The 21,771-nt window shown below is 43.9% G+C and overlaps 1 protein-coding gene across 2 annotated transcripts; it reads left to right on the plus strand.

Annotated features, from left to right (window-relative positions):
* The first annotated feature begins 3,056 nt into the window (after positions 1-3,056).
* Positions 3,057-21,164, plus strand: tonsl (tonsoku-like, DNA repair protein). Of its 2 annotated transcripts, none has more exons than XM_042709740.1 (28): positions 3,057-3,372; positions 3,681-3,776; positions 3,870-4,012; positions 4,109-4,292; positions 4,917-5,046; positions 5,326-5,497; positions 6,120-6,234; positions 6,359-6,504; positions 6,638-6,790; positions 7,188-7,319; positions 7,615-7,804; positions 9,564-9,619; positions 10,399-10,488; positions 10,734-10,806; positions 10,946-11,109; positions 11,774-11,900; positions 12,237-12,451; positions 13,288-13,756; positions 14,475-14,671; positions 15,076-15,182; positions 15,697-15,853; positions 16,836-16,914; positions 17,681-17,988; positions 19,405-19,576; positions 19,783-19,958; positions 20,251-20,324; positions 20,574-20,707; positions 20,817-21,164. In XM_042709740.1, exons 1-28 carry the CDS (start codon positions 3,348-3,350, stop codon positions 21,011-21,013), a joined length of 4,281 nt encoding a protein of 1,426 aa, XP_042565674.1. In that variant the 5' UTR covers positions 3,057-3,347; the 3' UTR covers positions 21,014-21,164. The 2 variants fall into 2 exon arrangements, with proteins under 2 accessions (XP_042565674.1, XP_031436536.1); XM_031580676.1 differs by having other exon boundaries at positions 14,478-14,671.
* Positions 21,165-21,771: the final 607 nt, after the last annotated feature.

Genomic DNA, 21,771 nt, shown 5'->3' on the forward strand with positions numbered 1-21,771 from the left:
AGTATTACCTATGAAGTAGGATATTTTAAAAAGGTATTTCACTTCACCATACCCTTGTCTCATTTTCAGGTATTTGACTGATGACCTTGCCCAGCACTAATTTACAGACACTGCAGACTCCAGGGATTTGATGGGTGATGTTGAGTTTCTGTAAAGTAATGAAGAGAGGCTTTTTTTACAGACAAAGTTTGTAACTGAAATGTACAGGATACAGCATTAAATCATCACGCAATGGCAGTATATATTTTCACATGCAATACCTTCAGCTCCAAACGCAGAAACATCAGTTCATTCTCCAGGATATCATCTACTTGATTCGGACCTACATCAAGATTAAGGAGCATGAACCTAACCCATCTGATCATTATGATATTAACCAATGAAAAATATCTTATGTGCAAATGCTTATAGTTTAGCAGACACCTTTGTTCAAAGCGACTTACATAACATATAAACTTTTAGAACTAAATTGTGAGGAAAACACTTGCCTTTGGTATGCCTCCGAAGGTGCTGTCCATGTTTAGATCCATGCACAGGGCCATTCACAGCTACAAAAGAGAAGAGAAATATTCAGCATTTGTGCAATTTGCCAGTTTGTAAAGAAAACATACTTGATCATGAAGACATTTTACCCACCGAAGCAGAGGAAGATGCTACCTATGAGCACAAATCTACTCATCTTCTAAACAGTGAGGATGATGGGTATGCAGGTTAGCCTTTTATAGCTGATCTCAAGCCACAAGGTTGGAGCCTGTTAACCTCAACCTGTTTCACCATAACCACCCATCCTCAAAAACAACACCTCTACAAATCTTTGCTTTTGAAGGGGCCAAAGCACATTGCCCGCTATGCAATTATCAAAAAAAGTGGCATGCACTACATTAGATCATGAGATCAAATGCAAACATAAACATGTGACCTGCTCACCTTGTGCTGCAGAGAGCCTATACAGATATATCTTTGATGTGGCAATGAAAGGTGCAGGAAGCAGTCATAAATAACACAATTCCATACTTCTAACAAATCAAATTTTATAGGCCTGAACATTTTTCTGGACTTGTTAAATGCAACTAAATGCATACAAAAAGTTGACTGAAAGACTATAAAAACAACTCACTGGATCTTTCACCATTGCGTGGACGAATGTTTTAGAAGAGCTTATAAAAGATACATATTTGATGTGGCAAAGAACAGTGCAGGAAGCGGGTCTTGTCATAAATACAATTGTTCTATACTTCTAACAATGCAAATCTGAAGGTCTGAAGATGTAGCTTCCCAATACTACTATGCATCCTATGTTTCTTGTCTCTGTTTTAAGCATTCTATTACATTTGCTAACTTTTTTCTGGACTTGTGAAATGCAACTAAATGCATAAAATAAATTGACTGAAAGACTTATTGGGAATCATGCTTTCACTGTTCCGAAATAATCATTAGAATCTGTCTATAAAAACAAACGAAAATTTTTGAAGAGCTTTGTGGTTTTACCAGGTAACTGTGTATTATAGACATACACCCTGGAAAAAGTCCCTCCGTTGTAGCACATTGATGCACTGGATTATGGCGTCAGATTCAGCTACACTATCTTGCCTGGATAGTTGAACTCCAAGACAGACAAGAGGCAAATGATTCTGGCTGCGTGGCCCCATTAACAGGGAACCGTATGATACTGCGTCTGGAACTTCAGATGATTCATCAGACTCATTCTAAACTGACAAATTGTAAGTTGCATGTCTACAGAAATACTAAGACCCATGTCAACCACAGAGTCCACCACAAATTGTTTCACTATTAGTCACAAGTCAGCATCTTTCACACATTGGGCCACTACTTATTTTCAGTGGTCTGGCTGAGGAACAGAGGGTGAAGATGTTCTTTCTCATACGTCAACCCATAAATATCCAAATAAGGATATCAGTTTGGTCCATTGTACACTGTGCATGCTTGAAGACCACATTTTGCGATGATATGCATGTAGGCTATAGGTACATGTATGTCTATGTATGTATGCATGCATGCATGTGTTCAGTGTAATTCAGTGCATGAATGTGAGTTTTCATGTACAAACAAATGACAAAGAATTGTTATCACAAGAATATAATATGTTCAAGGGACAGGATAGCAGGATATATAAAACCTGAGCGACAAAGCCAAATGACTTTGCATGCAGTTGAAAAATAATAATGATATAGTATAGTGTAAGCATTAAGACACATTGCCTGCAATAAGACATATAACACCTTTGGGGGTACTTCATTGCACACATAGCTTTGACTGTTTGGCATGACTAAAGCAACGACCTGCAAAAAACATGGTCACAACTGGAAACCACAGCCAGTTTCACTAAAATGATACCAATGGTGAAGGCTAAATGTAGAGAGTAAACAGCATACCTGTATTGTTATTTATTATTAATTGCACATAGGCTACAACCTTGAATGGACATATAAAACGTCATATTTGACATTTGGTGGCACTTCCCTTCGCTTGACCAGCTTCAAAAACAAAATGGACATACTCTATACAGTGCAAGTAGCCTATTCTTTATCCTGTATGCACACAAGGTGGTCAAGGCGTAGCTATTTGTAAGAGAGGTGGAGAATGACGGGGACAGACAGCATACGCCACAGCAGAAGCAATACCAAGCCAGCGATAAACCATATGACCAGATTTTTTGCACAAAAAGTGCAGCAGCATTTATGAACTTAACTTTTAAAAAACAAAAAACAATAGGCCAACCCTTTCTCACAGGCAAACATCCTATGTATTCAAGCCTTCGAGATCATGCGCTGCCCTAGGCATACAAGACAATATTCCTTTTCTATAAGCAAAACCCTAGTATGGACTGCATGTGACACCCCACAAATTATTAAAGATGTAGCCTACTAACAACTAAGTTACAAAGAGTCAGCGAGAAAAAAGGTACATGGAAGTGAAGTAGTTTCAGATTAAAAGCAACCACGTCCATCAGCTAAAACTTAAACCTTCTGTTGACAGTCTTGCGGTGCATTGTGGGGTTTGTGACGCAAGCCAATCGGTAGGCACCATCCTTCCTTGGCGCGACGTTGCAAAGGAAGTGATTTAGGACTGGCTATGCTGAAAACAATGAGTATACCTACGACAGAGTAAATCGTCTCTGCAAAAGCGTTGATCAATTGTATTTTTAAGGTTTTCATTTGAGTTTTACGTTACGGAATGCTAGCGAAACAGTAATATAACAATTCAGTGTCTGCAACTTAACGTTTGATGGCCATCAGTGTTAGTTGTATGCATCCAACTCCAGCCCTTAGCGTTAGCTAAAGATAACTGGTTTGCTAACGTCAGCTGCTCCTTCTTGGCTGATTACAATGACTTTTTCACGGGAGATCAAACGTAAGAATAAATGTATTTAAAAGTTCTAACAATACGTGAATCATTATTTTGTCATCGCTGCAACGTTATCATTTAAAACGTTTAGTGGCAGTGGTGTGTATCTAACTACTACGGTGCACGTATGCCATCTTGGATTACTTGCTTGCTTTACAACAAAAAAGTCAATCCTGTCTTGATGAAACAGTAACAAAAACATTTTTTATTCAAGTTACGCCTTGACTCGAAAGCAAGTACCTCATACCTGTAACATTTACAAATAGATCTTAATAGCTAGCTGGTTATCAATATTTACCTCTTTTCATCTAAAGATTTACAGAAGGCCAAAAACAAAGCCCAGAGCAACCACAACCTGAGGGAAGAGGCCAGTCTTTGCAATCAGCTTGGAGAATTATTTGCCAAAAATGGTGGGTGTGCAGTGTATTTTCGTTTCCTTTCATAATACGTATATTGTGAAACCTGGCCTCTTCCAGTTGACATGGACAACTGCTTTTTGACAGGTGATTACCAAGCTGCAAGTGAGGAGCATAGACGAGAGCTGGCCCTGTCTGAGGCTCTGGGAGATGTCATTGGCTCAGCTGTGGCCAATCGGAAGATTGGAGAATGTTTTGCTGAGATGGGAAACACAGATTTGGCTTTGAAGGTGAGTGAATGACCCCAAATTGACTCAGAACAGATCAGACAGTGATACTCTTTACAATGTTTTATACATGCAACTCTGAGACTCTGATTCTCATAGCATCAAAGGAGGCACCTGGACCTTGCACGCTCCGTCTGTGATGCGGCAGAGGAGCAGAGAGCCCTGGCCACCATTGGCCGGACCTATCTCTTTCGTTATGAATCGGACAAGTCACAGGATAGCTTGGGCCAAGCGAAGGAGGCATTCAGGAAGAGTCTGGCCATAGTGGATAATCGCCTGGAAGGTTAGTCAAGCTCAGTGATGGTGTTCTCAGATATTTCACACTGAGAGAGATGTGGGGGATGTGAGGCTTAGAAGCAGATTTGCAAAGGTTAGAGTGTGAGAGAGCAATTGCCTGTTTGCAGTAGGGGTGTAAGAAAATATCTGTACAGCATCATGATATTATATGTTGCGATATTATATATAGATTCTCAAAAATGCTGTATCGATTTTTAAGTAATAGTTCATATACAAAGATCTGTGGTGCAGTTGTTCATGTTGTATTTACACCCCTGACCACTAGAAAGCAGTGTTTTAATCTATCTTTGGCCATTTGACTCGTCCACTCCAACATAACACGGTAAACTGAGACAGGAAATATCGCACACCGCTAACTAAAATGGGATTAAAAAAAACTGCAGTATATCGTCTTGCTTAGAGTATCACGATATATTGAATGTTAACCCCTGTATCATGATATGTATCATATCGCCAGATCCTTGCCAATACGCAGCCCTATTTTGCAGCAATCATATCACAGGTTTAATCAGCCTTAAATGCACTTGGTGTCTGTCATATATATGCTCATGTAAAGTTAAAATAAAACTTTTGTTGCTGACCTGAACTTTTGTGTGTGTTGCCCCGGCAGGTGTTTTGCCAGCGCGGGAGCTAAGTGAGATGAAGGCGCGCCTCTTCCACAACCTGGGCTGCGTTTACGACAACCTGAAGGACCCGCAGCGCTGCAGCGAGTACATCCGCCGCAGTGTTTTCATCGCAGAGTGAGTGCCAGGCATCCAATCAGTGAGGCAGAGCCAAGAAAGAAACACCTGACGGGGCCATCCCAGTGTTACAATTGAAGATATGCACTCATCTCAGTGTTAAAATTGAAGATATGTTCTCATCTCAGTGTTAAAATTGGACAGCTGTGTACTGTGAAGCTACTCAGAAGATGTGATACTGTACAGAACAGCTGAAGTAGTTATCAACAAGTTCATGCAATTACTGATGTCAAGTATGTCAGATAACAAGTTTTCATGCTTCTTGTCGTTCTTGTGCAGGAAGAACAATTTCCTGGAGGATCTTCAGAGAGCAAACTCCCTGATGGGAAGGATCCATTTTTGCAATGGACAGCACTCCCGTGCCATGCGCTGTCTAGAGCAGGCCAAAGAATGCGCCCGGAAGATGAAGGACAAGTTTGGGGAGAGCGAGTGCTTCTGTAGTATTGCAGAGGTATCTGTTTTGACCCACCTATGCTGTATCTTTGTCCTGCTGATCTCACTATGAAATCCTTTCATTACATTTTTTGTTTTATAACATGTGTAAATGTACTTCTGTTACACACCCTGCAAGCGACGCCTGGAAAGTGACTCTATACTTTGAGCCTCTAAATATTTAAGGCAAAATGTTTAAAATTTTCTGTAGCGCAGCTGGATAGAGCCACAGATCTCCATCCACACTCCATAACAGGCACTTTTCGACCAGACCTACCTGATGCAGCCTTTGCCATAAAGCTGCTAACACTCAATTACATTGCTTCATAGAGCTGTAATAACTTGATAAATGGAGATACCAGCACCATTGTTGGTGGTCGCAAGACGCACAAAGGTGCTGCACCCCCTAAAACAGACCGTGAGTTCCTGCAGTTAGAGCCTCATCTTCCTTCAGTGGACCCTATGTAAGGGTGGGGGGGATTATACCTTAGCAATAACTGATAGCCGCAGATTTGAGCTTTGTGCTGCCATATCTATGACACATAAAAGGTGACTTCTGGTAAGATGACCGACCACAGACAGTAGGTTTGTTTCATCAGTCAAAGGTTTTGTGTTGAGTCTTTGTCTCTTTCTCTATCTAGATTCAACTTTCTTTAGGGGACTTTGTGGCAGCTCGTCGCTCTCTGAAAAAAGCCTTTTCCCTGGGGTCACTGCACGCCGCCGACCGTGAAGCCGTGAAGAAGGCTCTAAAAAAGGGTGAGCTCCATCAGACTAAAAACAACAATACCTGAAAACTGCAGAGGGCTTCCAGATTCCATAAGTCTGATCCATTGTGTGTGTTTTGTTACTACTGACTTGCGGGGCTTTGGTTCTCATGCAGCCATTCGAGGCGTCCACCTGGAAGAGGCTGTAGCAGAGCTGAAGGAGGGGCAGACCCAGGAGGCCATGGGGCTGGCTGAACAGCTGGGGGATTTGTACTCTAAGCTGGGCTGCTACAACAAAGCACTGGACTCTTACCTCACGCAAGTAAGCATGTCTTCAGCCTCTCCTGCTAGCAGTCATCATTATTGTTTATTCTACTCAGTGTTACTGACTGGTAATACTCATAATTATGTTGACAGATGTGAGTCATCTCACTATGCGTCTGTTCTATTTGCAGCTTTCTTGTGCTGAGGCTCTGGGGAAAACTTCTCGAGAGCTGGCTGTGATCCACGTGTCTCTGGCCATTACCTATACGGACCTGCGGCAGCACCACAAGGCCATAGAACACTACAGGCAGGAGCTGGCACTTAGACAGGGCAGCCCCAATGAGGTGAGTGTCTCCCATCACCTCTTGTGGTGGAAGTATGTGTAACAAACGGCTTCATGATAATTCATTTTTTTTTACACTTTATTTTTTATAGTTTTATCACATAGATGTAGAAGAACAGAAACAGAAAAGAAAACAAACAAACAAATTATGCAAAAAATTTAACTACCATGAACATGCTGGAATGCATTAATTCTACAGAGTGATCCTGAGACATACATTTTTCAAACCTGATAAAACAATTTGTGCATTCTTTTTCTAATTTTCTTGTCCTTTTTTCCATGAAGTGGATTCTAGTACTCATAATTTGGGAATGCTCTTGTTGTTGACCCTTGCAATGGCAGGATATGTTTAATATCATCAATCGCATATAGTTCTCAAATTTCTTCCCTCACATCAGGAGTGTAAGACATGGTCGAACATAGCAGTGGCTCAGGAAGAGGCTGGGGAGGTGGTGGACGAGTTGGACAGCAGCTACGCGTCTGCTCTGCGCTGCGCTGAGAAAGCAGGAACTTCTTTGTTATCACTACAGGTGAATGACCGCAGGTTGGGGATTGGGGTTGTACACATCTGGTAGAACTGCAGTTCCTTGCTTCCTCAATGTGAAGACTTATTATGACACAGTAATGGATAAAATACAAAAATGGACCAATAAAATGGACAGACATGGTACAGTTTGTGCCCTATGCAAGTCGGTAAATTAACTTGGCTGTACCAGGCCTTAGTTCTCAACAAGTTTCAGATTAATACTTCATGCCCGGGTTCCCTAAAGTGAAGCTGGACTGTGTAATATTTGAAAGGTGTTGTCTCTTTCTTTTCCCTATCAGAAACGTGTGCTACGTCAGTGGCTAGCTGCCCAGCAGCGGCTTGGCTCAGACCACTCCAGTGACACGCGCCGCCGGCTGGAAGAACTGTGCTCCACTACAGGACTGAATCCTGACGACAGTGACGAAGAAGAGGAGGAAGAGGAGAACAGCGAGCCTCTGGAGGACAGCGACATCCAGCTCTCAGACTCTGGTGAGAATCAGTCTTCATTTGTCAACGACATTTATTCTAAACTAAACTAAGACTAAAACGTCATTCATGCAGGGGTGTCGAAAATAGGAGGAACACGTCCCCCCAAATATCGATGTATCGCCCCAACACAAACTCCCAAAACAAATAAATCCATACCGCATGAAGGATAGCTAATTTTATATTTTATTGAAGTGCAAGTCACAAAATCTGATTGCATTTCACCAGCGAAAGTGCGAATAGAGCAATGACTGTAAAAAGCACTGGGTAAAAAATACAGTGTAAAGGAGTGTGCCCGAGCGGTTGGTTTAGGTCACACTTCAAGGATGGACGAATGCAAAACAGCTATTCCAAAAAATAGTTTTTAATTTTCAAGTAGGCTACCGGCAGGTTAAGACAAAGACAAAACACTGAATCAAAAAGAAACACAAACTGGGACAATGACCATGCATAGCTGTAGACCCTGATTCTCAACAATCACCTTATGTCTGCTCACGTCAGAGACCTCTCCCCAACGGAGCTGTGCGGCACATATTTAAACCATTGGCCGTCAATTAACTGTTTCGCACGGTATTTCCTCCTTATAAACAATCTGGCATAACACATCATATACATACGTTCATGTGGTATTATTAACAAAGCCATTAAACCAGTTATTAAATAATTATTTACAACACTACGAACGCCCCTGCTCCAATGAGCGCTACCCGAGCAGAGCGCGAAATGAACGCAGAAAAGCTTTCCCAGCCCAGCACCCAGTTTGCTTCCCCGTTCCCGGATGACCCAGGCAACAGGTAAGTACGAACATTTTGGCCAAACAGATTAGTGAAAACAGTAATGCATGAAAGTGTTCTGATGTTCAATTATGTGCACTTTAAGAACACTTAAAATGGTACAATTTCATTTTCAACTAAATAAATGATCATCATTGATCAGCGTCTTTCTTCCCGCGGGTTACAGACAATACATATCCCTCGGTCATCTCCCAGTTCAGAAACCCCATCCAGTGTTAAACCCATAGGAATACCGTTAAGCACTCTGAACAACATATTCACATCACTCGTACCTTATTTGTGTATATAAGAAAGTATGTTTTAAACATGATACGGCGGGAAACCGCTGCTTTACGTGACAGACGCAATGCGCTCTGTCACACACAGTGAAGGGATAGCGAGGGGAGAAAACGTTAGTGCTACAATGGAGCTACTCTTTGATGATCGCCATCAGATGCTATCACATCAACATGTTAACCCTCTATCTAAAATGCCTGCTTTTCTATCGAATGTCAGATCTTCCTGGCGATATGTAGTATTACAAGTATTCTAAGTATTTGTATTGTTTTTTTTTCTTCTAATTAAAAAAAAAAAGTCGGATTTGGTATAACGTTAATGACACTACCCACTCTGGTCAGGTTATTCTGTAGCTATGTGGTTCATCATGTCTAGCACAGCCCACATTGTGTGTCATAACTGAAATAATAGTGGACCTAACTGTGTGATCTGTGGATTTCAGTGGACCATATTAATGTAAACGTTTATTATCATGACGTTTTGCTGTGTTTGGTTGGTCACTGGAGAAGTGTGCATAGAAAGCTAACTTTGTTACTGCAGTTAGGTTATGCTAGGCTCATGTCTGTAGCTAAAATCGTGAAGAGAGGCTGCTGTGTCAATGTTTAAGCAGCTTGTTATTTATGCCTGGTGTGAACTTGCTACATGATATTATTGATGTGTCTTAACTGTGACGCTGGGTTGGCTTCTTTCAGATGAGGACCTAGAAGAATATGACAAAATGCTGTCTGGACGGAGAAAGGCTGGCCGGGTAAGAGCACTCTCTCAGCCTCAGGCTTCCTGGCTTAACCATTCCAGATGTAACGATCTAACTCAGAAACATTGCTCTGTGGAATACACCACATATCTCTTGCTGCCTGTGTGATCCGGTTCCAAACCCAAACCCTAAGGTTTAGAGATGAGAGCACTCACATCATGCTAGCATGCATGGACATCAAGTCATTGTGCAGCACAGAACTATATCACTATCCAACACAAAAAAAAGTTTCTCGTCAAATCTGGCTCATTTACATCTCTCTTAGATATTTGGTCATTTGGTGACAGGGTTGCAGTAACTCAAACTGTTTAGAGAAAGCTACAAGGGCTAAAGAGTAGCATGTTCCCCATCAGTGACGACTCACCCACAGCCAGGCTGCGGCAGGCCTTCTGATAGCGCTCAGGCAGAGGGGGTAGGTCCCACGAACACACCTGGGCCAGAACCTGCACACCATCCAAACAGTTACTAAGACAAGTAGCACCATGTTGGCTCTTTCAGGCTTCCTGACTATCCTTGCTTTTCATGCTCTTCATGCTCTCCTGATGCTCAAGTCCAGCGTTGGACTGTTACATGCACACACATACATGCGATCATGCACAAATAGATTCAACTCACGTTTGGGGTTAATGTAGTTAATTGTACGTGCCTGTCACCAGTAACAAGTTTCTGGTCGTCCCAAGCGACATGATTCCATGCGCAAAATACACTGAAATAGATTTGCATGCAGTAGAAGCAAATGCGTGAGGCTAGTTTGCGTCTGGGTGTCCCTGCAGTGGAACCGGCGTAACGAGAAGGGCGAGACGTGTCTGCACAGGGCCTGCATCGACGGGAACCTCCGGCAGGTGCAGCTGCTGATGGAACAGGTGAGAGGGCCCAAAGCCAGTGAGGGTGGTTTTGCTTCTTGTTCTGTTAGCCTACACATACTGATTTATGTGCCTTATGCCTGTACAAGAGCTATTTTTAGTTATTTATTTATTTATTTATAATGATTTATTTCATTTTATTTATATTATTTGGTCAAGTATTTGGATAACAGGGAGTCCATTCAGGGGTTCTATATGAGATGTTCACTTGTTTTTCCCTCTTTTTTTGCCATGGTTTCTATTAGAGTCACCCTGTCAATCCAAGAGACTACTGTGGATGGACTCCTCTCCACGAGGCTAGCAACCATGGGCATGAAGGTAGAGCCAAGAGAAAGAAAGAAAAAAAGACCAAGCTACACACAGTTGTTTCCGAAGTTGTGGGTGAAAGGTGAAAGTTTTCTAAGCACACAGGAAGTAGACCACTGAAGCCTTTTTCCTCCTTCCCGTCCCTTCCCAGCGATCGTAGCCGTGTTACTGGAGCGCGGAGCGAACATGAACGACCCCGGCGGCCCGATGTGTGACGGCGTCACCCCGCTGCACGATGCCCTAAGCTGCGGACATTTTGCTGTAGCCCGTCTGTTGGCAGAGAAGGGCGCCTCGGTTAACGTGCGAAACGCCAAGGTCAGATAAGACACAGACGTGTGAAATAGCTCTCACACACAGTTTCTCACTGACTGTGTTTGCACGCATGCTTTTGACCAAACAAGGTGTTTACATGAGTTGTGAAAAACACCCATACACATTCTTAAAATAAATGTAATATAACAACTATATGACTTGCATATCTTGTGCAGCCACCCGCAAGTCTGTGGGTGAAGATAGGCTGTCTGTGTGTTAACAACATGCTGTGAGAACTTGCCATGATCTGCTCTGACTGTGATCTAAGCATAAGTGATCCCCCCTACTCTTGTACTCTTAGGTTGACTAAGTCTTCCGTCAGACCATGGCAATTGGTTATTTCATAACCGTCTTAGTCTGGCTAATATCAGGTTGTTGGGATGTTAAAGTCAATATGGTTATTTATGCCTGAACATACTCACTTACTTCTGCAGCCATGGGGGCTTGCATGCACACACTAATACAATGACACACAGACACACACGGAAAAAAAGGCTGTAATTCTTATGATATAATTTATTTTAGATTTATGAATCTTTGACCTAAGGAGCAAAGAAAAAAAAACAAGGAAAATGTGATGTCTGAAGTTGTATTTTAGTTGTAAAAATGAGAATCTGATAGTATCTATCAAAACCTAAGGTGTGTGTTTGGGTGTGTGTGTGTTCAGGGAGAGACTCCATTGGACAGCCTTCGTCAGTGGTTTAAGACGTACAATAGGGAGCTGGACGCCGATGCCAGGCAGGAGTGTGCTTCTACTGAGAAACTGCTGAGGAGAGCGATGGCAGGAGGAGGAGGTGAGTGTGTGGCTCACAGCACCATACAACAACCAAACATCTAATGCGCTCCTCACACTCACGCTCACACGTCAATTCATATTTTCAATACAATGAATTTTCAACAGAGGCTATGATTTTAAATGCATTTGTACATTCCATGTCATGTTTAGTTATGTTATATAACTAAACGATTGAAGGCCTTTAAAGGACACGTACATTTGGAAAAGTATCTGTACTCTCTCTCTCTCTCTCTGTCTGTGTGTCTTTCAAACCACTCTTTCTCTATTTGTCCTTCTCTCTCTCTCTCTCTTTCTCTCTCTCTCTCTCTCTCTCCTTTCTGCTCGCCCCTATCAGTGCTGACTACTTCCATCGCCCCTAAGCCCCAAGCTCCTCTTTTGGACAGTCAGCTGTTTGACCCTGAGAACTCAGAGCCGCTCATGTCCTCCCAGCGGTCTCCACCCCGGCCCAGCAGCCCTCAGGAGAGCCCGGCCCCACCCAGCACCCAGCGCAGACGGCCAGTCAGCACGGCTCGCTGCCACAGAGGGACGGAGGACGCCATATTGTTCGGGGTACCAAAGCCTGACCCCACTTTCATTAGTATTCTGTCACCTCCCTGCCATTTTGATTACATTTTAAAAGCCTAGTTTATTTTTTTGTAATGTTTTTTTTCTTTATTTTAGTTTTACGCAAAGGTTTCCTTAGGTGGAAAACACAGATGAAAGTCATTGTGTCTTTGTAACACAATGATTATCAGTGAGGGTGTGGATTTTGTTCCCAACTTCCTTCCAAAAAAGGTTTTTGACATTAAGTGAGATGTGACTATCCTCTCTTGTGTCATTCTCTAGTTGAATAACAGTAGTAGTAACTGTTGGCGTCCTTGGCTTCACTATTCTGGTGCTCTATCTGTGCCATATAAAAATTAACGACTTTCAGAAGCCCAGATTTGGGGAGGAAAAACAGGGAAGAAAGATGTCTGGGGCCACCTTTTAAAGTCCACTCCTAAATCCACCTTTTAAAGTCCACTCCTAAATCCTTGCTCTTTAAAAACGGGGCTCAGCTTTGTTGAACTCATTTGGATCACTGCACCATGGAGGCCAAAGTGGAATGTTGTAGCAGCGCTTCTGTTTTTAAAGGGCAAGCGAGAATACTTTGGCTGCGTACAACCATAGTCCCTCTGCTTCTCTGCTCTGCCAAGCCAGAGCCCATATGTTGCTGGTTTAAAAGCAATATTGATTAGCAGTGTATGAGAACAGTCTTCGGAGCTTGGAGACGGCCTCTGATCTTAAACAAGCTTCAGTGTGTTTTGTCTCTTCTCTGCTCACTGGTCTGTGTGTGTGTGTGTGTGTGTGTGTGTGTGTGTGTGTGTGTCTGTTTGTGTGTGTCTGTGTGTGACGTTTTTTTCCAGGCGGAGAGCAGCTACTCGGATCACAGCGACTCCGATGAACCCATCAGCCCCCTGCGGCCCGTCCGACCCAGACTACGTTTCCCAGATGCCCCTTCGGCACCACATGTTCCTCCCAGACAGGAGGCAAACGTGTCATCTAGGAGAGAGGAGTATCGCTTGGCCATCAAGAACCTGGGCAGCGCCAAGAACCGCCTCCTCTCCCAGAGCCTATCCGAGCCCATGTTCAGCAGCACACCCGCCCCACCAGCCAATGACAAGGCAGCCCTGGTCCCCGAGGATGAGTGCCTGGCGGATGATTGGCTGGAGGACGACCTGGGGGAGACGCAGCCGAAGAAGAAGAGGAAGGTGGGGCACGAACCAGAGGGCAGGAGGGAGAGCAGCGGGCAGCCAGCACACCAGCCGAGCCGTGCCTCTCACTCGGCCTTTGCCTCGGCCTTTGCCTCGGCCTCCTCTGAGTCCTCATCCAGGGGTATGCAGCTCTGACTTAAGATTCTTTAGACGGTTTTCCCCTGCAGGAACTATTGGGCTGTTTTCGGGCGACACGCAACTGTAAGGAATCCTAACGTTATCTAGAAATCATCTGGTTTAGCAGTCAAATGTAGCTGCTGTCACTGGAGAATTTTTTTTATTTTGGCACGCTTGGAATTGACGTCACGTTCGAAGAGCTAAATTATAAGGCCGCATCAGCTTGTAGTTCCAGTAGTTCCTGCAGCGCGGTGGGAAACCCATAGACAAAACGAAACAAGCATTGGGCTAAGCAGGAAGGCACCTTTTTAATACACACGTACTCACACCCACCCAACTTCACACTTCCACGCAGCACCACAGAGGTGTAAAACATGATGAGTACGCTGAAAACACCCTTGCTCTGGAGGGAGAGATTCACACAAATGTGCCGTCTCTAGCTTCAAGAGTTGTGCCTGTAGACAAATCCTGGTTATGGACCTCAAATCCTGGTCAGAGAATGTACCCTATGAACCAGAAGTGCCCACTTCTACATGAACACAAGCTCATTGACCCACACACCCATTAAGGCACAGACTACACAACCACACATGCTCAACCAGCACTCCTTTGCCCACGGACTCTTGTCTCCCAAACTTAATGTTATTCCACCACTCATTCACTCCTGATGATGTACCTACAAATGTGTTGTGAATTATTATTATTTTTTTTCTATGTTCCAGCAGTACGCTCCTCCTCCAGTAGGGGTCTCTCTCTGAAAAAGGGCCAGGCCAAAGCCAGGCAGGTGAAGATGACCCAGCTGTCCGGCATGGTGATGCTGGGCCGCCGAGAGGTCAGCAGGTCACCCAGCCCCACCATCTTCCAGGATGATGACCCCGCCCAGTTCGCAGCTACGCACCAACACAGTGTGCCAGTAAGGGTGAGTCATCTGTAATAAATGACTGGTCGAAAGTGGGACTTTTGTCAGTAATATCTTTAGCGCATTTGGCACTACACATGCTGACAGTGATATAGCTTTATTGGTTTTACATATAAGATGGTATGGGCATCTTAGGCTTTGCCACTGTAGGAGTCCATGCATTCCTTTCAATGTATAATGCATATTCAAAACAGCCGGCAGATAGGGATGCCCATTCTTTTGAAGGCGTCCTGATTGCTAAATACTGCTGGAAGCTCCCATAGTTTTAGTCCAGTTAGACCATTCTGTTTTCTCATAGCATCTCTCCCTGTGTATGCATCCCTGTGAGCATGTATCCCTCTGGTTTGTACAGAGATGTGTCATTCCCACAGCTGCTTAAGAACATGTGTATCTGTCTGTGTCAGGTCATGTGTCAGGCCGCAGCTCCAGCCGTTGCTGCACCGATGCCCGCACCTATCAGAATGAGGGTCAGGGTTCAGGACAATGTGTTTCTCATTCCAGTCCCACACAGGTTTGCCTCACCTCACCTCACCTCACCTCACCTCACCTCTGTCTGCACACAGGCTGACCGTAGGTCTGTCTGTGAAGAAGAGGGGAGAGAAAAAGCACACACACACCATGATCCAAAACACTACACCACTGCCTGCACGGAAGGAGAGGAGCCCATGGGCGTCTTAGCAAACTCCATTATAGCTTTACAGAACTGAAATGTTGCACTTTGGAGTTTGAACCATGCAACAGTACACCACACCGTCCTAAACATAGAGCTACAGGCGTGAGGTTTTTTTTTGTGCTGTCATTAGTTGTGAGCTTCAAGCTTAAAACAGGAACTGTTGTAGTTGAACGCTGTGTTACTGAGATGTTTGAGGTTACTGAAAAGTCTTCATCTGCTACGGGTTATGTTTGTGCATACTCGGTCTTTGACATAATTAGCTTAACGGTAGTGGTCCTTTTTGAGTAGTCCAGTATCTGTGTGTTGGGCTGGTTGAGTTGCATGTTTTGATTTGAGGCTCTCCCCTCTGCAGCGTGGCCGACTCCTGCACCGTGTCCTGGCTGTGCGAGCAGGCGGCCCAGAGGCACTACCAGACCTGTGGCCTCCTGCCACGCCTCTCGCTGCAGAAAGAGGGCGCTCTGCTTGCACCTCAAGACCCTCTCCTGGCTGTCCTGCACACCAATGAAGAGGTCAGATGGGGCAGGGAAATCGAAATAATATGTAAATAATATTAATAATAATAATAATAATAATAATAATAATTACTAAATAATGAATGACAAATTTTGAATATGAAAGAGAAACTAGAAAATGCATTTCCTGAAGGAAATACCAGTGCATGAAATGCAAAAGTTAAGAAAGGAAGAAGAAAAGAAAGAAGAGTGAAAGAAGAGTAAAAGAAGAGAGGAAGAAGGAAAGAAGAGTGGAAGAAGGAAAGAAGAAAGGAAAGGAAAGAAGAGTGGAAGAAGGAAAGAAGAAAAGAAAGAAGAGTGGAAGAAGGAAAGAAGAGTGGAAGAAGGAAAGAAGAGTGGAAGAAAGAAAGAAGAAAGGAACGAAGAGTGAACAAGAGTGGCTCTGGATAAAGAGAGTGAAGAGGGAAAATATTGAAAGAAGGAGAGAAAAATGGAGTGAAGCAGAGAGATGGAGTGTAAGAGAAAGTAGACTGATAGAGATAAAGAGAAAGATGGAGAAAAAAAAAGTAGAGTATGGAAGGTGTCTCTTAATATTCCTAGTTATCCTAGTTATTAAGAGGGACAGAGAGAAGAGGAGCCTTGGAACCTTGGCGCAGGTGTCAGTGAAGCACAGGTGCAAGCCAGTTTAATGACCCTATTGTGATGTCATAATGGCCCAATGTAAGTCAATGGGAAAATTTGTATTAGTTTTTCTTTAATTAATATCTTAAAAAGTATAAAGTTCAGTTTTTACGTTAAGCGGTTCGAGCTGAATTAATCGCAGAAGTCGGTAAGAAGAAGAAGAAGTAATAAGAAGCCTAGGAATAACAATACAGGGCATTTCATGCACTGTAATAATCAGAAATGCCTCCACTGTTACGAATACTACTAGTAGGAACCTTTGTCTAGTGTGCCTATCTCAGGGTTGAATCTGTGTGACCATAACTGAAAGAGCCAACATGGTGCTACTTGTCTTAGTAACTGTTTGGATGGTGTGCAGGTTCTGGCCCAGGTGTGTTCGTGGGACCTACCCCCTCTGCCTGAGCGCTATCAGAAGGCCTGCCGCAGCCTGGCTGTGGGTGAGTCGTCACTGATGGGGAACATGCTACTCTTTAGCCCTTGTAGCTTTCTCTAAACAGTTTGAGTAACTGCAACCCTGTCACCAAATGACCAAATATTTAAGAGAGATGTAAATGAGCCAGATTTGACTGATGAGAAACCAGATCACTACATAACTTAGTTATTAGTGAGTAGTTTCATTGTAACACTAACGTTTTCTCCCCTCGCTATCCCATATGCTTTAATTTACAAATAACTGCTGTAAAGGGGCATATGACGCATAGATTCCCATTTGACTCAGTAAAGACCGTGCCGTGAAACACTTATATTCACTGATGATGGAACAGTTTCCACCTTACCATGCATCAATTATTTCCACACCTTAGAAGCTCCCAGAATAACTATAACTGTTAATGCCCTTTTGCGAAATAGCATAAAGGGTTAACATAAATATTAAGCTCCTTCAGGCCATGCACAGGCGAGCTCATCACACTTGCATGCTTGCAGCGGCCCTAACACACCCAACTTCAGGACACAGTTATAGTAACAGAGGTGTTAACCTCCACGCTGGGGGTTTCTGATCTGATCTGAAAATAACTGATGCATGATAAGGTGGGAACCGTTCCATCAAATGGTAATTTGCCCATAAGCATTTTGCCTATAGTTGTGTGTTCAGTATTTGTACATTCTAGATTAATTGTGATATGTCTGGAAGAAGCTGGACTGAGAAGGCACTTTTTCCCTATCTTATCCATTTGTGTGTGTGTGTGTGTGTGTGTGTTTCAGAGGAGAGTGTGCGTGTTTTGCGTCTTTGTGAGGTGCAGGACGGCGGCTCATCGGTGAGTGTGTGTGGGCTCAGTCTGGCGTCCCCGGCCCTGGCCCCTCTGCTGCGTGCCCTCAAGCTCCAGGCCAGCCTCACGGAGCTGCGTCTCTCGGCCAACCGTCTGGGCGACGGCCTCCTGCCCGAGCTGGTCGCCGCTGTGGCCACTATGCCCAGGCTCCGCCTCCTGGATGTGTCGGCCAATCTGATCACGGGAGAAGGGCTCAAGAAGGCCGCTGATTCGCTGGAAGGGAAGTGTCAGCCTGCATTCCCAGTGAGTATGCAGGACTGGAGGAAAGACCTAAAGGTCAGGTTGGGTCACTCAGTGGTCAGCAGGGCTCTTGGCTGGTATTACTGGGTTTGGAGAATCTTATTTTTTTGTTAATTAAACCCATCAAATCCATCAGTTATTCTTCACTTAGCAACCCACTACTATTGATGCAGGGCATCACTAAATCTCAAGAATTCTAAAGCCACCATACAAGTCCATTGCGTACACTCTTGGTACTTTTTGCATCTCAAGTCTTCATTTTTGTCATGTGGTTCCTCAGTGAAATGTGGTGGAATGGACATTTTTCTTTTTTTTTAAACACTTTAGTTGGATAGTCTGCCTACAGAGACTTTTAAAGATGATTTGTTGAAATTCAAGTTCAGTCTTTCTAATTGTTCACTGAGAATGACCCGAAATCAACCGATAGTTTGTTTATAATCTGAGAATCTGTAGATGGTTTATGTGGGACCATCCAAATAAAGTATGACCCTTTGCCGAAACATTTTCAAAGGTCAAAGAAGGTCAAATGTTAACTCAAAAGCCCCTTTCACCTATGAAGTTACATTACATCCACAAGGCCCATCTTGAGTTTTGGTCTGTTTTTTTCTCTCCATTTTTTTCGTTATATAAATATGCCTTTATATTTTGTATGCTTGTGGGTGTGGGCTGCTTAGACGGAACTGGTATTTTGTACAAGTTATCATTCCGTATTAGGAGGTGTGGTGTCTACAGTAAGTACGTTCAGCATGTATCGAGCAAAACCACTGCCATTTCCTTTGTACTGCAAACCTTAACTGCAGCATATCAAATGCTTATCTTGGTTGTTTGACCTGGTCCATCCTCTGATCGAATCAGACAAGGTGCCACATATCTTCACACCTCATGCTTTTGGGCTTCTTAAGGGGAAGAGCCAGCCCACAAGAGAACTATATGAAGAGTGCATGCATCATGCATTTTACAGCCTGCAAGACTTGCTTCTTTTCTTTGGTACTTCTAGCATTATGGACCTAATGTTGTTTCATTTTAAGTTACATTTTGTGTAGTTCGGTTTCCTCAGAAGCACACATTCATTTTCACAAATGATCTGATGCAAATGATGGTTCTTTTCACTTTGGGGGAGCCAAAATCCCTGGAGGAGTTTGGGGTTGAGGGTCCTCTAAGAATAATGTCTTCAGTATCTTCTCATTGCCATTTTGGCCATAAATGACTGACAGGTGACTGTACCCAGGAACAAATGAGTAAGCTTTCTTGAGAGTTGGGTTTGTGGTTGATTGACCGGCAGACCAAGAACAGGCTTATGCCATTTCCGTTGTACTTACTGGAGACAATGACAATGTGGTGTCATGTTCAGCAGGTGGGAAGGTGTGTAATGTAAGCCTGTATTCAATGTGTCCCTCTCTTCCCCTCCCCCTGTGGTAGTGCCTGGAGGAGCTGAATCTCAGCATGAACCCACTGGGTGACGGGCACACCCAGGCCCTGGCCAGTCTGCTGTCGGCCTGCCCGCTGCTGGCCACTCTGTCCCTGCAGGGCTGCGGCCTCACTGCCCGCTTCCTGCAGCAACACCGCCTCCTGCTGGCCAATGCCCTAGCTGGTAATACAACTTTCATTCCTACTCGCCCTTCCCTGTGCTCATGAATCTCTTTGTGTAAACTTCATTTTATTGCAAAAACTAGCTATATATTTGGCACTGCCTCTGTACACACTGTGTCAAATAAGAGGTTGTTTGCTAAACTTTTGTTACTTTACTGAGGAATGAACCCAGTATTGTATTAGTAATTGCTCTCTCTCCTTATGTAGGAACTGGGCACCTGAGGACCGTGTCCCTTTCCCATAATTCTCTGGGCTCCACTGGCTTTGAGCTGGTGTTGAAGACGCTGCCCCTCCACTGCCTCTCCCACCTCCATCTGTCTGCGGTGTGCCGAGGGCCAGCCGACCAGCCGCCCCTGGAGCAGCTCGTCACACACCTTGCTCAGGTACGGCTGACCATTTTATTCAAGATTACCCTGCCATCTTGTCATTAGATGCCATGTTTGATTATCCCCAGAGGCTTTTGAAGGTAGATGGGCGACCTTTTTTAGTTCCCCCATTAAATCTGTGTCTGTTACCAGGTACAAACTGACTAGCTCAGATCATCATTTTCATCTGCTTGGTCAAAAAGTGTACAACGTAAAACTAGTTTGTTGTTAATTCCGGATGTGTCATCTGTATTGTGTTGTGGTGTTTTTCCAACTGTGGCATCTGTTTTGTTGTGTGTTTCTTCTATAGTGTGACTGCTCACTTAGCCACCTCAGCTTGGCCAGCAATGGACTGACTGACCACAGCGTTGCCTCACTGGCCAGGTCTGTCTGCCACCCTCACTGACTACTGCATCTCTTATGGTCATTTATAACGTTATTACTTGTATCCTCATTCTCTGTGGTCATCTTTGGCGTATACTGTTGGTATGCATCATGTTACTTCTAGCTGCCTGCATTGGCAGGATGTGGTGTAAACTGGAGACATGCCGGGTTATTTTTGGGGCCTGTTTTTGTTTGCGTCATCTACTGTGAGACTAAGGTTGGCCGTGTCGCCCATGTTGTTCTGTTAAGGTTCCTGCCCGTCTGTCCCTCGCTGGCGTCATTAGATCTGTCGGCCAACCCAGACGTGACGTCAGCTGGTCTTCACAGCCTCCTGGTGGCTCTGAAGGAGGCACGGCGGCCCCTGACCCAGCTTAACCTCCAGGGTACAGAACACTGACCTCTCCCTCCTGCTCCTCTGAGACACATCTCTACTCCAGCACATTCATAGAAACACCTTACATCTCTCTCTCTCTCTCTCTCTCCCTCATATAGGGTGCCAGATTTCTGGTCCCTGGAATACTGTGTGCTTGGATGATCTTGCCGAATGCGTCCAGGACTTGCGTCTTTGCTCCCAGAGGCTCAACAAACTAGACCAGCAGGCCTTGCAGCAGAGCTGGCGGCTCCAGGGGGGCGGCCGAGCCCTCATCCGTCAGTCCAAGTGCATGATCAGCACCGCCGGACCCTCATGAACAACAAGTCCACTTGTTCATTACTGTATAAATGTACAGTATTCCACTTGAGTAATAGCATATGTGTTTTTGTATGTGTTGTATTTAAATGTTTTGAATGTGTTAAATGTTTTGAATGTTTAAGAAGTGCAATTAAACGTTATCAGGTGTTGTTGCTGGCTGGGTGACTTTTTTTGTCGTAAATGACAACACTGGTAGTTAACTTCACATAATCACACAAGTAGCTAATAGAGTCTTCAAGTACTTACATTACTACACGTTAAATCCCATGCATGTTTATCCACTTTTAAGCGCTATTTTCAAACATGATCCTACGTTTGTTTTAGCAACCCCTGCAAAATAAAAATAAACATGCCCATGTTCTCTGAAAAACCTAAATTCTTTAACAAAGCCATAAACACTAATCCACACAGAATATTTTTGTTTCTTCTAGATGGCATTGAAAACTCAATTGGGAAAGCTAAATATCACAATCCTACATCAGATAAGTAGGCCAAAACAACAGTGATGAAAGACATTAATGTTTTCTGCTAAATCATGCTTGACATCCCCCTTTAAAATGTCACTGATACATGAAACTAGTGTGATGCTACTTTCATTTCTTGAGAGTGCACTACGAAGCTGAGGCCATCTCAAGAAACTACGTACCACCAAAGGAAGGGGTGGGGAATGATGGTGTAGTGAGGTGGATTCCCCCCTTCCTATTTCTCTCGTCGCGGCATTCATTTCGCATTTAATTATTTCACTGCCAGGGTGTG

The sequence above is a fragment of the Clupea harengus genome, chromosome 14 (genome assembly GCF_900700415.2).
Source record: "Clupea harengus chromosome 14, Ch_v2.0.2, whole genome shotgun sequence".
NCBI classification, from domain to species: domain Eukaryota; kingdom Metazoa; phylum Chordata; class Actinopteri; order Clupeiformes; family Clupeidae; genus Clupea; species Clupea harengus.

Bases quoted from the DNA above. Each gene is read 5' to 3' on its own strand.
- tonsl (XM_042709740.1), top strand. From the start codon at position 3,348: ATGACTTTTTCACGGGAGATCAAAC. The intron at 9,620-10,398 runs GTAAGAGCACTC...GTGTCCCTGCAG, and splicing joins GACGGAGAAAGGCTGGCCGG to TGGAACCGGCGTAACGAGAA. The intron at 11,901-12,236 runs GTGAGTGTGTGG...CGCCCCTATCAG, and splicing joins AGCGATGGCAGGAGGAGGAG to TGCTGACTACTTCCATCGCC.